At 41.8% G+C, this 14970-nt stretch overlaps 1 protein-coding gene across 4 annotated transcripts in view; it reads left to right on the forward strand.

The window, feature by feature from the left end:
- ST7 (suppression of tumorigenicity 7) overlaps positions 1-14970 on the forward strand; it is a 96962-nt gene that overhangs the window by 61436 nt on the left and 20556 nt on the right. For 3 of the 4 annotated variants that reach the window (XM_069956054.1, XM_069956049.1, XM_069956057.1), the window contains exons 4-10: positions 532-586; positions 5873-5988; positions 7199-7274; positions 8795-8949; positions 9764-9861; positions 12036-12150; positions 14682-14754. In XM_069956054.1, coding sequence (XP_069812155.1) covers positions 532-586; positions 5873-5988; positions 7199-7274; positions 8795-8949; positions 9764-9861; positions 12036-12150; positions 14682-14754 — 688 coding nt within the window. Of the gene's footprint in view, positions 1-531; positions 587-1617; positions 1696-5872; positions 5989-7198; positions 7275-8794; positions 8950-9763; positions 9862-12035; positions 12151-14681; positions 14755-14970 lie in introns of those variants that run through there. The other variant, XM_069956060.1, reaches the window with a different exon arrangement.

Below are 14970 nucleotides of genomic sequence, written 5' to 3' on the forward strand. Positions count from 1 at the left end.
TTATATACTAACTTCTGATGTTGGTTTTAAATGTAGCTGAATAAGCTTTAGTGTCAGCCATGGGTGCGATGTGCAGCCATTTCTGTCTTTTTGGCTTGTGCTTAACTTAATTTCTGACATCCTGGTTATTCCAGCCACAATCATGTATCCCCTACCAGCTGGATAGGTGCTGCTTCATTCAGACGCTATGAGTGTGATGGAAATGGCCGTTTCTGACCCCCATCTACATTTTCTAATTTATAGGTGATGTATTGACAGCAGCCTTGTCAATAAGCTACCTTTTTATAAGCTTTGTGCCTAATGTTTGATTTTCTTTTAAATGGTCTGATGAATAGATATACTGAATTAATACAGTGATTTTAAACTGACTGAGAGATCTGGAAAAACACTAAAATATCAGCAATAAATCTTTATTGTTTTGTACACTCTGTACATGTCTGTAAACATGTCTATACTTTTTAGATTTTTTTTTTTATGATTTCATTTTGTATAGATATTTTATTTACCCATATTTTGTTTTTCTCTGTACAGAATGTAAAGTCTGGCGGAATCCATTAAACTTGTTTCGAGGAGCAGAGTATAACAGGTAACTTCTTGGAGAAAATTGTACTTAGCACCACGGCAAAAAAGCAAAACTTAACACGCATTGTCAGTTTGTAATTTTGCTAGTTGAAAGGGATTGTCCTCTTCTTTTTTTTTTTATAAAATAAAATAAGAAAGGCCTGTAAATGGTGAGTTAGAGTGACCAACTACTGTGATTTGCCTCCTGATGTGCCCACTAATCGTTGCTAAAGGACAGCCCATTTGCTTTCCCTTTCTGTCAGTGCAGCTCAGACAGGGAATCTTTCCATAAGATGGCTGCACATGGAGGAGCATGTGACATACATGTCACTATATGTTGCCATAGAAATACTCTGCCAACCTTAGAGTAGTGCATCATTAACCAGCTCATTGGTCCTTCAAAGATTAAAGGGGTTGTCCGGCGATAAAAAATTATTCACAGAATAACACACATTACAAAGTTATACAACTTTGTAATGTATGTTATGTCTGTGAATGGCCCCCTTCCCCGTGTCCCACCACCCCCACCCGTGTACCCGGAAGTGTGGTGCGCTATACATTACCTGTCGCGTGCCGACCACGGTCTCCGATCGTCAGCAGTGACGTCTTCTTCGGGAGCTTGGCGGATCTTCCCGAGTGCCGGCCGCCCTCTGCAGCGTCATCCGAAGCTCAGCCGCGATTGGCTGAGCATAACTGTGCTCAGCCAATCGCGGCTGAGCAGCTGATGACGTGGCCGCGTCATCAGCCGCTCAGCCGCGATTGGCTGAGCACAGTTATGCTCAGCCAATCGCGGCTGAGCTTCGGATGACGCTGCAGAGGGTGGCCGGCACTCGGGAAGATCCGCCAAGCTCCCGAAGAAGACGTCACTGCTGACGATCGGAGACCGTGGACGACACGATATGCGGTGAGTATAATGCACCACACTTCCGGGTCTAGCGTGGGTGGGGGGAAACACGGGGAAGGGGGCCATTCACAGACATAACATACATTACAAAGTTGTATAACTTTATAATGTGTGTTATTCTGTGAATAATTTTTTATCGCCGGACAACCCCTTTAATCCCCTCTATGATGTCCCAAGCACACCTGTGAAGTCATGGGGAGTGAGGTCATGGATCCAGGGTGGTATCCATGGTACACATTATTGTCCTTAAAGGGGAAGTGCATTGTTAGCCAATGTATTAGCTTTTTAAACACACTGTACTAAATAGCAAAACATTACCACAGCTTTAAACCCTTTTGCAAGAGAGCTCTGTTGTCTTGAAATGGGATTTAACAGTCTTTCTTCTTCCTTATCCTGATTGACCTGCTAAATCCAGTCTATTGGAGCCGAGTTCTGCTGGAGATTTGGGAAGTGAAATGAAAGAATGATCAGCTAAACCTGGGACTTACTCTGGCTTTACCTCTAATGAGTAGACTGGAAGACGTAAATCTCATTGCTAGTCTAAGTCACTGGAAGTCTTGGAAATGAATAACACAGAACAAGCCATTGCCTTTGTAATATGTAGGGATTTCCATCTCCCGGGCTCTATGCCGTTGTCTGTGCAGTGATGTTTAACACAAGATGTTGGCGCTATTGTCATTTTGACAGGTGCAGAGAACAACACTGCATACAGATGTCTAATTGCTGAGCTTTACCTAGATCATAAATATTCACTTTTGTTCTGAGAATTTGTAGAACTAAAATATATTCACATTTTCTCTGTTTTCTGTCATATATGAGAGCACCTTGTATAGTTTTTTCTCACTTTAATAAGATGTCTGGTATTCCTATGTAACTAATGTTTATGCTGGGTTGTAACCCTTGAACATTAGAATTCAATATACAGTGGTGCCTTGGATTACGAGCATAATTCCTTCCGGGACTGTGCTTGTAATCCAAATCCACTCTTCCTCCAAAGCTAATTTTCCCATAAGAAATCACTGATTTGCAGACAATTGGTTACACAAGTGTAAATGCAGGCACATTAATGCAGCAGTGTGTATAGCTGAGTGTAAGTGCAGGCACATTATAGCAGGAGTGGAGAGGATGGGAAACACCAGGGCTGATAGAGACTGCAGGGGGCATGAAGGAATGAGCAGGACATATGTGGGCACAGTATAGCAGCACTCTCTGGGGAGAGAGGGGTTACAGCTATGGCGGGATTATCTCCACAGTCCTGTCCCTTGATGCAAGCCACAGCCTGAAGTGGATCTGCTATGATTTGGAAGGTGAGGGAGACTTTCTTGGTCAGAGTGCAGTGCTGTAGACCCCACTATGCAGAACATCCCCCTCCCCCACTCCCCCTCCCACCCAGTACAGGGAGCTCTTAAACCAAGTCACAATTTTGAAAAACTGTGAGCTCTTCTTGCAAAATGCTCTCAATCCAATTTGCTCTTAAACCAAGGTACCATGGTATATGTATAAATATATAAGTAAATATCAGTAATATGCTAATATGCAGCGTACATAAACTGGGTTTAGGTTCAGTTCTTAAGCTGTGTTCACACTGCACACACTTTGCAGTCTATTTAAAATATCTGTTTTATGATCCGTTTTCCATCGACTTTTTTTTTTTTTTTTTTTTCAAAAAAGGGATCAAAATGGATCAGACTTTTATTTTGGTGTACACAAAAATGTGGTTGACTGCGTCTTTCTGTACGTTTAAACGTAACCACTTAAAAAATTATTTGTTAAACGGACTGCAAAAACACAGTGTGAACCCAGCCTTTAGACATAAATGAACACTGGTCAGACAATGCAAACACTTCTGATATGTTATTACAGTAACCATTGTATATTGGCAGACCTGATTGTGTGGTTTTCCAGTATATCATTATATGGGATTTTGGATACTCAGGTAAAGCACCATTTTCCTGGAAATGTTGGCAGTTCTGCTCCAGGCTGGATGCAGAAAGTCCACATTTATGTGCAAACCACATTTAAATAAATATAAAAGCTAGGGAAAAAAACCAAATCAATTTGTTTTATATCGGTTATTTACATTGTAAAATAAGTACTGAGTTCTTCCATTATGTAAAAATAAAAAAAATCTAAACCAGGAAACACGTACAGGATCTTCAGCAGATTTGATGGCGCAAATTTGAAACTGCAGATTCAAAGCAAATCAAATCTGCTGCGGATCTGCTGCAGATTTAAATCTGCGCCATCAAATCTGCTGCAGATCCTGTACGTGTGAAAGCACCCTTAAGGAATATTCATTTTATCAGGCAGTTCAAGTCCCATGTATCTGAAAAATCACTCTGTGCACAGTGCCCCCTCCTGATGTATTAAGCAGGAGCCAAAACTCTCTCCCTTATTCTGGCGCTCTTGAGGTGGGTTCCAGCACTCAGGTTGCATTAGTGATAGGGTAAAGAAACTTTGGATTAGAGCTGAGCGATATGGCCAAAATTTTTTTTTTTTTTTTTTTTTTTTTATCTTTATGGATTATTCAATTTAAATCTTGGATTTATTATTACTTTTATTTTATTATGTGTCTCCAAATAGTATTCAGGCCATTCTGTGCTCCATATAATATAAAAGGTCTTCTTTGTGCATCTGTATAGTAGTTGGGCCCCTCCGTGCATCCATGTAGGTAGTCCCCTGTTAGCCTGCCAAGTAAGTAGAATTCCCCCTGAAGTATCTGACAGGTGGCTACATCCAGAACACAAGACTGATCAACACTCATCTCTGCACGCTGTCAGTAAATGCCAATATCTATTTGACTTTTTAACGTTATAAACCTGCCCAGACCAAGTCCTAAACTGTTTTTGATTTGTTGCAGTGTAGCTGTAGGAGATTAGCAGTGTGGGAGCAGATAAGACATGAATGTCTCCAATAAAATCTTGAGGCCCTATAGACACTAGATGGTCAGCTTTCAAAGGGGCCTTAACCCCTTCAAGACTGAGCCCATTGATGCCCGGTCAAATTAATGTCCGGGTCAAATTAATGCAATGTTCTTCCCCGCCTTCTAAGAGCCATAGCACTTTTATTTTTTTGTGCCATTATCTCTAGTTTTTTTTAATATCATATTGGTGTAACAGAAATTTTTTAATTGCTTTTTATTAATTTATTTCTGATATATAATTTTATGTTCTGATATATAATTGTATGTACTGATCTATGCTATGCCATAGCATAGCATAGATCAGTGTTATCGGGGATCTATGCATAGATAGAGCCTTCCTGAGAGCAGACTCTATACATAGATGGCCGATCCGACAGTGGTATCCGAGTGGTATGGTTGTCGCTCTACTACTAAGGACAAGGTTTATGGACTATGTATACTGACTATATCTGATTTGTATATGCTATACACACTATTGTGCATAATAATTGTTTAATATATGCCCAATGCCCAGTGCTGCGTCGTTGTGAATTAGTAATAACACATACTCTATTTACATCTGCATTGTTGGATATTTTGTAACCTGATTTACAACCACCAATCTTTTGGGGATCTGGATTACGTGTCAGCTCCTACATTGTGCATTTTAATGATTTTCTTTATATAAATCCTAATAAAAGAATAAATATATATTTCTTAATATTTGGTCCTGCATTTTTTGGTGGGTTATTCCCCCTTTTCTTTTGGTTCAGGACGGAGGTAAGTGGATTACCCCTGCCCGTTGGCACAAGCAATTGGGACAAAAGCTTGTCCTGTCACTGAGTACCTTAAACGCCGCAAATGCTATAGATTGCGTCGTTATAGGGGGTAATGTCAAGCAGCTGCGGGATCGCCGCTGCTTCTCATTACCTCTGCCTCTGGACACACTGATGTGTGCGGGACCACTCTCACTGCAATGGTTCCGCATACATCTACAGCCCTTTCAGTGAGGAACGTATACAGTGGTAACTTGGTTTAAGAGCTCAGAGTTTTTCAAAATTGTCACTTGGTTTAAGAGCATTGCTTTGGTTTAAGAGCTCCCTGTACTGGGTGGGAGGCCGGAGTAGGGGAGGGGCATGGTCTGCATAGCAGGGTCTACAGCACTGTACTCTTATGCAGGAAGTCTCCCTCACCTCCCAAATCATGGCAGATCCACTTCAGGCTGGGGCTTGCATCAGGGGACAGGACTGTGGAGGTAATCTCTTCATAGCTGAAACCCCTCTTTCACCGGACATGTCTCCCCGGACATGTCTGTGGAATCCAGTAAACTAATGTACATTGGTTAGTTCAAAACCAACAGAGTATTTAAGATGTACAATTTCTAGTGCTTTTTTGTTTTCATGTGTGAAAGCTGCCTGTAATAAGCAATTGTTTATATGTTGTGAGGGTTCTAGAAGTATAAATGTATTAGCACATAAAATAATTTTTCTGTCATTGTATTACAGATACACTTGGGTGACAGGACGGGAGCCGTTAACATATTATGATATGAATCTTTCGGCCCAAGATCATCAGACCTTCTTTACATGTGACACAGATCACATGCGACCAGCAGATGCAAGTAAGAACTATGCTGTGTTTTGCTGTTCATTCTAACTTGTTTAAAGGGGTACTCCAGAAAAAAAATTTTTTTTAATCAACTGGTGCCTTAAAGTTATACAGATTTGTAAATGACATCTATTTAAATTAAACTCAAGCCTTCCAGTATTTATCAGCTGCTGTATGTGTTGCAGGAAGAGGTTTGTTTTTTCCAGTCTGACACCGTGCTCTCTGCTGCCACCTCTGGCTGTGTTGGAAACTGTCCTGAACAGGTAAGATTTTCTATGGAGATTTGCTATTTTCATGGGCAGTTCCAGACAGGTGGCAACAGAGAGCATTGTGTCAGACTGGAAAGAAAACACCACGCCCTGCAGGACATGCAGCAGCTGATAACTACTGGAAAGCTTGGGTTTGTTTTTTTTTAATAGACATTATTTACAAATCTGTATAACTTTCAGTTGATTTGAGAATATCTTTTTCTCTGGCATAACTCTTTAATCTTTCATTCAGTTTAGAGGTAACCTTTCCTATGCATCTGTGATCACTGATAAATCAGTCCTGACTGAGCTTTCAGAAAATCTTCCAAAAATTAGCTTTACCCAGCTGTTATTACTATAATTTTATCAAAGAAGCAAAATAACTATTTAAGACTTAAAGATTTTTCAGTGATGTAACATTTAGGAATGGTCTCTAACAGGGTTAAATTATCCCGACACCAAATATGTGAAGTGCACAAAATCATTCTGCCTTGGTAATTAGAAACTTAGGGTCCATTTACACAGAGAGATTATCTGACAGATTATCTGCCAAAGATTTGAAGCCAAAGCCAGGAACCGACTATAAACAGGTCATAAAGGGAAAGCCTGAGATTTCTCCTTTTTTAAAATCCATTCCTGACTTTGGCTTCAAATCTTTGGCAGATAATCTGTCAGGTAATAGTTCTCTGTAAAGGCACCCTTGGCCGTGTCTCCCTGTACAATAGGGTTTGTCTATCCTTGCTATAGAGTGCCACATATATCTGCTATATTATTATGTTATAAAACCACCAAGCCCCTTGTGCATGAGTCTTTAGGTCGATATGAAATTAAAGTGCAAATAATATGAAATGACCACCTTTTATAGTTATCATATGTACTTCAAACTAGTCTATCTGTGCCATATCCACTGCTAGTAGTGAAGCTATTCTTTGGAATTAATTCTGACTGACTGAATTTTCTGTTTTTGCTAAACAGTAATGCAAAAAGCATGGCGGGAAAGAAACCCACAAGCCAGAATTTCTGCAGCACATGAAGCACTAGAATTAAATGAGTGAGTAACTATATTGATAACCAGAAGACTGTCTGCATTTATTGTTCCTGAATGGCACAATTACTGTGTGTAGAGCAGTGTTATCTAGGGACTAATGGTAATCTCCTTTTGCTGCTAACATAGCCTACTGCAAGGATACATTAATATTTCTCAATACAATTAAATGCATTAACTTAGATGTCTGTTCCTAGATGAAGTTCTTCAAAAAAGCAGAGAGAACATGTAGCACCCCCTATGCATTGTACTGCCCAGGCCACACAGTGTCAGCAGCATTTCCACAACTTTTCTTTTCTTCACTAGAATGTATAATTTGGCCAAAGCATGAAAGTCGCTGCATGACAATGCAACCAAACAAAGATGGGAGCTTTATATATACTGTCAGTCCCAGCAAAGCTTTGTTATTACTATAACTGGAGCCTTCCAACATTGTACCGATACTATAGTGGAAATAGACTACTGTCACTGCATTAAAAAAAACTCTACAAGATAAAGTAGACACTATATAAATAGGTGCACACACCACTGAATTTTGAGAAAAATAGATAGAGCACTTTATTGTACTAAACACCACTAACAAGTTTAAAAACACTTAAAAACCATAGTCACATGGGAGGAAAAACATATTAGGTGCACTTTCTACATGATCCAATATAATTATAAATACCCCTGACGAAGTCACCGTGAGTGACGACACGCATTGGCTCTTCTCCAGGTCATTCATCTCTCATGATCCTAGGTTTATATCTTCATATATCCTTACACAGTCATCAGTGTAGTTGCTCCTGTGTTTTGGTATTTTTTTTAAACCATCTTGTTACCTTTTGCTTGTTATCTTTTAGCACCTCAGCACTTTAGAACACACCGGTCACGGTGTGAGTTATTAGATTGCAATATATTTATAATTTGTGTGTTTCTTTAGTCAATTTAGTCTTATCCATCATTGGGGGCTACTACCTTGTTTTTAGTGTAAGTGTTGTCATTATATTGGATCATGTAAAAAGTACACCTAATAAGAACTTTTCCAGTGGGAGGTGGATTATCATGTTTTTCCTCCCATGTGACTATGGTTTTTAAGTGTTTTTAATCTTTTTTTTTTTGTGTGGTGTTTTGTACAATGATGAAATATTAAAGTGTTCTATATATTTTTATATTTTTCTAAAAATATATATAGTGTCTACTTCTGTCTTGTAGTGTTTTTTGAATGTTGTTATTGGACACTAGGCTGCCCCCCAATCTGATTTTTTTTTTTTTTTTGAGAGTGCATCTCTTATTAACGTAATTGTACTGTCACTGCATATCCCCTATTAATGGCTGGATTCCATGCACCTTTACAACAGCGTTTTAATCCATAAAGAACCTTTATAAACTCAGTCTGTGTTGACATTAACCCACATGACAAAAAAGTGTTTGGCATGATTCATTATGTATGCAGATAAGGTCACCTGTAAATCTGTGTCTACTCTTAAGTGGTATGACATAATACAAAACCTTAGGTAATGATTTTATTTTATTGTGTACAGATGTGCCACTGCATTTATTCTACTGGCTGAGGAGGAGGCAACAACCATTGTAGAGGCAGAGAAGTTGTTTAAGCAGGCACTGAAGGCTGGGGAAGGCTGCTACAGAAGAAGCCAACAGTTACAGCACCATGGTGCTCAGTATGAAGCTCAGCACCGTAAGAACCACCTATTATTTTTGCCTATTATGAGTTGCCTATAATTTGTGCTACTACACCAGCACTAAATTGTCAGCTGGGTTTTACCAGTTGGGGGACGTCTCTACACAGTCTGGCATTGTGAGCATGAATTGATAGTCTCAGACAGTATAGGGAGCCACTAACTAGTAACACCCAGTTGGCTACTTTGAGAGCTATAAGAAAATTTTCTCCAAAATTTTCGTTTTATGAGGTATACATATACTGTGTTTACTAAGACAGATCAGGACCGTTCCTCTTTAAGGGTGGGTTCACACATATTGAAATCGCAGCGGATTTCACGCAGCGAGTAAGCAGTGAAATCTGCTGTGATTCCTGGCACTGTCAGTTTGAATAGATTTACATACTCAGTTTGGGTGTAAAACCATCATAAAGAGGAACCAACATCAAGTTTCAAGACTCTAACCTGCTGTTATGTTTCCATAGTGCACAGAATGCTGAGAATGAAGATCATTTTCTAAACTTCATCCTAAGCGCCATTTTAACTAACTCTGCTGTTCGGTGTCCACATTACAGTGAGAATGGAGCCAGAGACAGTTGGCTCTGTTTGCTGTGTATTTGCGGCAGGGTACAGGTTATTTAGGTGACAGAAGCTGGGGATGCAGTGCACTGGTGCTGCCGCTACACAGAGAATGGAGCCAACTGCTTCCTGCTCTGTTCTTATTGTAGTGCAGACACTGAACAGCACATTGGTAGGAGAGCCAAGTGTTTTATCCTGGAAAATCTCAGTAACATAGGCTTGCTATACGTTTGATTTACACTTGTATTTTTACAGGACGAGACACCAATGTTTTGGTGTACATTAAAAGAAGATTAGCAATGTGTGCACGGAAGTTAGGAAGAACAAGGGAAGCTGTGAAGATGATGAGAGATGTAAGTGTGTTTGACTTTTTGTAGGACTTGCATTAGATACTGTATCTGTTTTGCAGGTGAAAAACATTTGCCGTTTGTACACATTTTGGGTAACCATCTTGAACTTAAAAATATGAACATTCGTTTTAGCTCCGTTCACAAAAGCTTTGTGGTGTCTATGTAAAACAGAAACCACAACTTTCTGCCAGATCCAGCATATCACATTCAGCAGTGGTCTTTCTGTCAAATCTGCCAATGCAGCCAACAGAGGCTCACAACAAATGGCGCTGTGAACAAAGGGGGGGATTCAAATTCTTAGCAAAAGGTTGGATACTTGGTATGGTGGCTGGCCCCAGTGTAGTGTAATAGAAACTGCCTCCTAAAATTCCTTTGTAGAATAATTCTTTATAAAAGTTACTCCCTGTAATAAATACCCTTTTAGTTTTAGTTTTAATATATTGCACCACCTAAAAAAAAAAGTCCTTTTACACACACAGATATTGGACAGATTTTTTCAGCCAAAGCCAGGAACCAAATGTAAACAAGGAACAAGTCATAAAGGAAAGACTGAGATTTCTCCACTTTTCAAATCCATTCCTGGCTTTGGCTTCAAAAATTTGTCAGATATTTGTGATTTTAAAAGGACCCTAAGACACAAGTATACTCACCTATCCCATTCCCATGCTTTCCCCTGCTCTGGCTTTGGCTAGACAGGTCTGGTACCTAGTTAAGATGCAGGCGCTGTAATCTTATAAGGAGCACCAAGTGGCAAGGTCTGCCTATCAACAGGTTTCTGCAGACAAACTTGCTGATATCGCCCTGTAGCTGTGTACCTCTTGTTTGTTCAGCCGTCCTTTTTATATGCATATTCATGCCGGCCTTTCACGTGCATGTGCAGGAAGCACGTCAAAGACAGACATGATTATGCATGTAAATATATGCCTAGTGGGCTTTGCTGAAAGAGGCAGGACTGACAGAAAAAAGGAGGACAGTGACACAAACCTCAGGTATGCAACTGCAGGGGGATATTGTTAGGTTTGTTTGCATGAACCTGCTAATGGTTCCCCTTTAAGGGCCTTTTAAACAAGCTGATTATCAGCCAGAAGCGTTGCTAGAAACGCTCCTGTGGCCAATATTCAACCCGTGTAAAAGTGACAGTAGTCACCCGAAGACTGTGCACGACTGAGCCCAATTATCAGCTGATCGCCTGTTCGGAACCTGCTGTAAAAATGTATTTTTAACGGTGGCACATCTACCTGTGTAAACAGGGGTTTCTGCGCTGAAAAAGATAAAGGGAAACTGACAGCACGGATATGTATATATCCATATCCAGATCACAAGCAGCAGTCTATAGCTATCAGACACGTCACTTATGGTCCGGTATCTGGTTCTCCGGTCTCCTTCCCAATGCTGTAACTTTAGGCCGCTGCCTCCTCTGGAATGATCGACAGCTGAAGGAGGAAAGACCTTGAAGATACAGCCGTCATTGCATTGGAGAGCCAGATACCAGATTGTGCCTGGTATGTATAGACTGCTGGTAATTTGCAGCCCACGCGGCCGAGTAATCTCTACCTATAAAAGGACCCTTGCATAGTATGCACATCCTAAGTATGTGGTTAACATGGAACACATGGATTTGGGTATCTTGGTTACAATCAGAAACAAGTACAACCAGCTCCTACCCTCACACTATCCAAATCGGACATTGCAGTTTGAGGATGCTACTTCTTCCCAGTCCCTAGAGTTTTGAAGAGAACCAGATGGATCCCAAACCTAGTGTCAACAGAGCCTAACATCTAGGTGGCTGCTAATCTTAATGGAGCAGTTTTGAATTGGTTTTTATCCCATAATATTCATGACTGCACCACATATATGCATACTAAAATATGACATATACCAATAATACCAAAATATCACATGGGATGGGGCAAGCATTCACATTAGTTGCTAGTGGACTTCTCTATCACTTTAAAAAAAAAAATGTGCAAAGCAGGAACCAGCCTTTGTCACATAGATTTCTTACTTAACCAGATGTGATGATATAAAACATTAAATTGTGCATTTTGGAATATTAATAGACTCTTTCAATGCTTCTGTATTTCATGCAGGTATCTGTCAGATCATGTGCCCTGTAGTGTGATCCTCCTATGTGTGTCACTAAAGCCGGTCTTTTTGCTGTGTCTCATTTCTTCTAGTTAATGAAGGAGTTCCCTCTGCTGAGTATGTTCAATATTCATGAGAACTTGTTAGAAGCTTTGCTAGAGCTCCAGGCATATGCAGATGTACAAGCAGTTTTAGCAAAGTATGATGGTGAGTTCATGTCTCTTACACTCACATCCTAATGTGCCATGTTTCTATTTTGTAAGTCTGTTATCACACTGCATTAGATGCTTCTATTTAAACACATTCACTAGGAAATATATTTAATGGATGTCTCCAACGAATGTAATAAGCAGCATCCATCCACTCAGGTTCTCACTGTGTTGGGCTATGTTCACACTACGTAAAAGTATGGCCGTTGTTGCCGTCGGCAACAACGGCCGTACTTTATGCAGTGTGGAAAATTGCCTACATTTCTAAGGGATCCCAGCCGGAGCGTATACACATTGTATACGCTCCGGATGAGATCCCGTGCGGACCCGCAAATAACTGACATGTCAGTTTTCTGCGGCCGCAATTCAATGAATTGTGGCCGTAGGAAACGCTGTCAGTTCACACAATGAAGCGAGCGGCTCCAGACAGTTGCTTCATTGTGTGCTGTTTGAGGTTCTGATGCTGGCGTGCGCTGATGCGCCCGCATCAGAAGACTACAGCCGGAAAGATCATCCGGCCTGTACTCATACATAGACCCGGCCGGTCTCATACGTAGTGTGAACATAGCCTAAAAAGGTATAACACCCCAATGGAGGCCAATGTGATTCTATTTTCGCTTATGTCAAGCAATGGGGGTCTATGTATGTTACATTTATATTTTTCCTGTACGCCATGAGCCTAAACCTACACTGCTAACACAGTGGTGTGAAGAAAAGCTTTATTTTCTGGGGGTGGCAACGGCGTTAAAAAAACAACAAACGAAATTAGAATTTGATGTTTAGTTTTATTGGTATAATACAAGCATTTCTGCTTTGATAAGAATTACTACATTACATTTATCCACTGCAGCCATCTGTGATTTTTCTAAGCCTTACCAATTAGAATGGGGGGGGGGGGGGGTTGAGGACAGCCTTGCTGTGTGTAATGGGATGCTAAGGTCCATTTACACAGAAAGATTATCTGACAGATTAATCCCAGGCTTTCCTTTATTACAGGGGTGGGGAACCTCCGGCCCGCGGGCCGCATCCGGCCCCTGACATCACCCGATGCGGCCCGCGGCTCCCCTGTGACGTGCGGTGCTCTGGAGGAGAAGGAGCCGACACTCCCCGCATCCTCCTGTGTCTGTGACAGCTGCCAGGAGGATGCTGTGAGTGCCGGCTCCTTCCCCAGCAGAGCAGCGCACGTCTTCTGTCTCCTGCAGTTTGCGGCTCTCCTGTTATGTGCGCCGCGCTGGTGAGGCAGGAGCCCGCATACACAACATCTTCCTGTGTCTGTGACGGCTCCTTCCCCAGCAGAGCGGCGCACCTCTTCTGACTCCTGCGGGCCGCGCGCGATGGTGTCATCCTGCCGCCTGCAGGAGAAGACCGGCTCAGAAGAGAGTAGGGAGAAGAGGACCTGGACAGCGTGGGAGCGGAGGAAAGATGAGTGGGATGTTTATTTTTTTTATTTGGGGCAGGCACTGGGGGTTAACTAGGCCACCAGGGACATGACTGGGGGGGTTAACTAGGCTACCAGGGGCATGACTGAGGGGGTTAACTAGGCTACCAGGGACATGACTGAGGGGGTTAACTAGGCTACCAGGGACATGACTGAGGGGGTTAACTAGGCTACCAGGGACATGACTGAGGGGGTTAACTAGGCTACCAGGGACATGACTGAGGGGGTTAACTAGGCTACCAGGGACATGACTGAGGGGGTTAACTAGGCTACCAGGGACATGACTGAGGGGGTTAACTAGGCTACCAGGGACATGACTGAGGGGGTTAACTAGGCCACCAGGGACATGACTGAGGGGGTTAACTAGGCCACCAGGGACATGACTGAGGGGGTTAACTAGGCCACCAGGGACATGACTGAGGGGGTTAACTAGGCCACCAGGGACATGACTGAGGGGTTAACTAGGCCACCAGGGACATGACTGAGGGGGTTAACTAGGCCACCAGGGACATGACTGAGGGGTTAACTAGGCCACCAGGGACATAACTGAGGGGGTTAACTAGGCTACCAGGGACATGACTGGGGGGGGGGGGGGGTTAACTAGGTTACCAGGGACATGACTGGGGGGGTTAATTAGGTTACCAGGGGCATCACTGGGGGTTAACTCTGGCTACTGGGCATCACTAAGGATTCACATCAGGTACAAGGGGCATCACAGAGGGTTAACTACAATAGCAGGGGCACTAGGGGAACAATACTTTGCCTTGCCCTGTGTGCTGCAAACACACGCTACTAACTGACACGCATGGTATAACATTGAGTGCGGCCCTCGAATGATTTTATTAATGCTCGACCGGCCCTCGACATGGAAAAGGTTCCCCACCCCTGCTTTATGACCTGTTCTCTGTTTATAGTCTGTTTCTGGCTTTGGCTTCAAATCTTTCTGTGCTCCTTAGCTCTTTTTTTTACCTTATTAGTGGGTAAATTACAAGTTCCCCTAATGTGTATTTGAAATTTTATGTCAGTGTGCGTTCACACGTACAGGATCTTGTCAGTCTTTAACCATTGTTTCATTTCTCTTCTGCCCACAGATATAAGTTTACCAAAGTCTGCCACAATATGTTACACAGCTGCACTGCTAAAAGCACGAGCAGTATCAGACAAGTAAGTGTCACAAAATGTTATACTACTTTTCCCAAATGTCTGCCAAACATCAATGGAAAATATTCTACTTGGATCCCACCACAATAACACTACATTGCAGGTTCTCCATTAGAATATTTGCTTGTTTGAGCCAACAAGGACAATGATGCTCCATGTTTAGTAACAGAATAACAGTAGATACCATTAAGAAAAATTGTTACCTCCTTTTTAGCAGGG

The sequence above is a fragment of the Dendropsophus ebraccatus genome, chromosome 1 (assembly GCF_027789765.1).
Source record: "Dendropsophus ebraccatus isolate aDenEbr1 chromosome 1, aDenEbr1.pat, whole genome shotgun sequence".
NCBI lineage: Eukaryota > Metazoa > Chordata > Amphibia > Anura > Hylidae > Dendropsophus > Dendropsophus ebraccatus.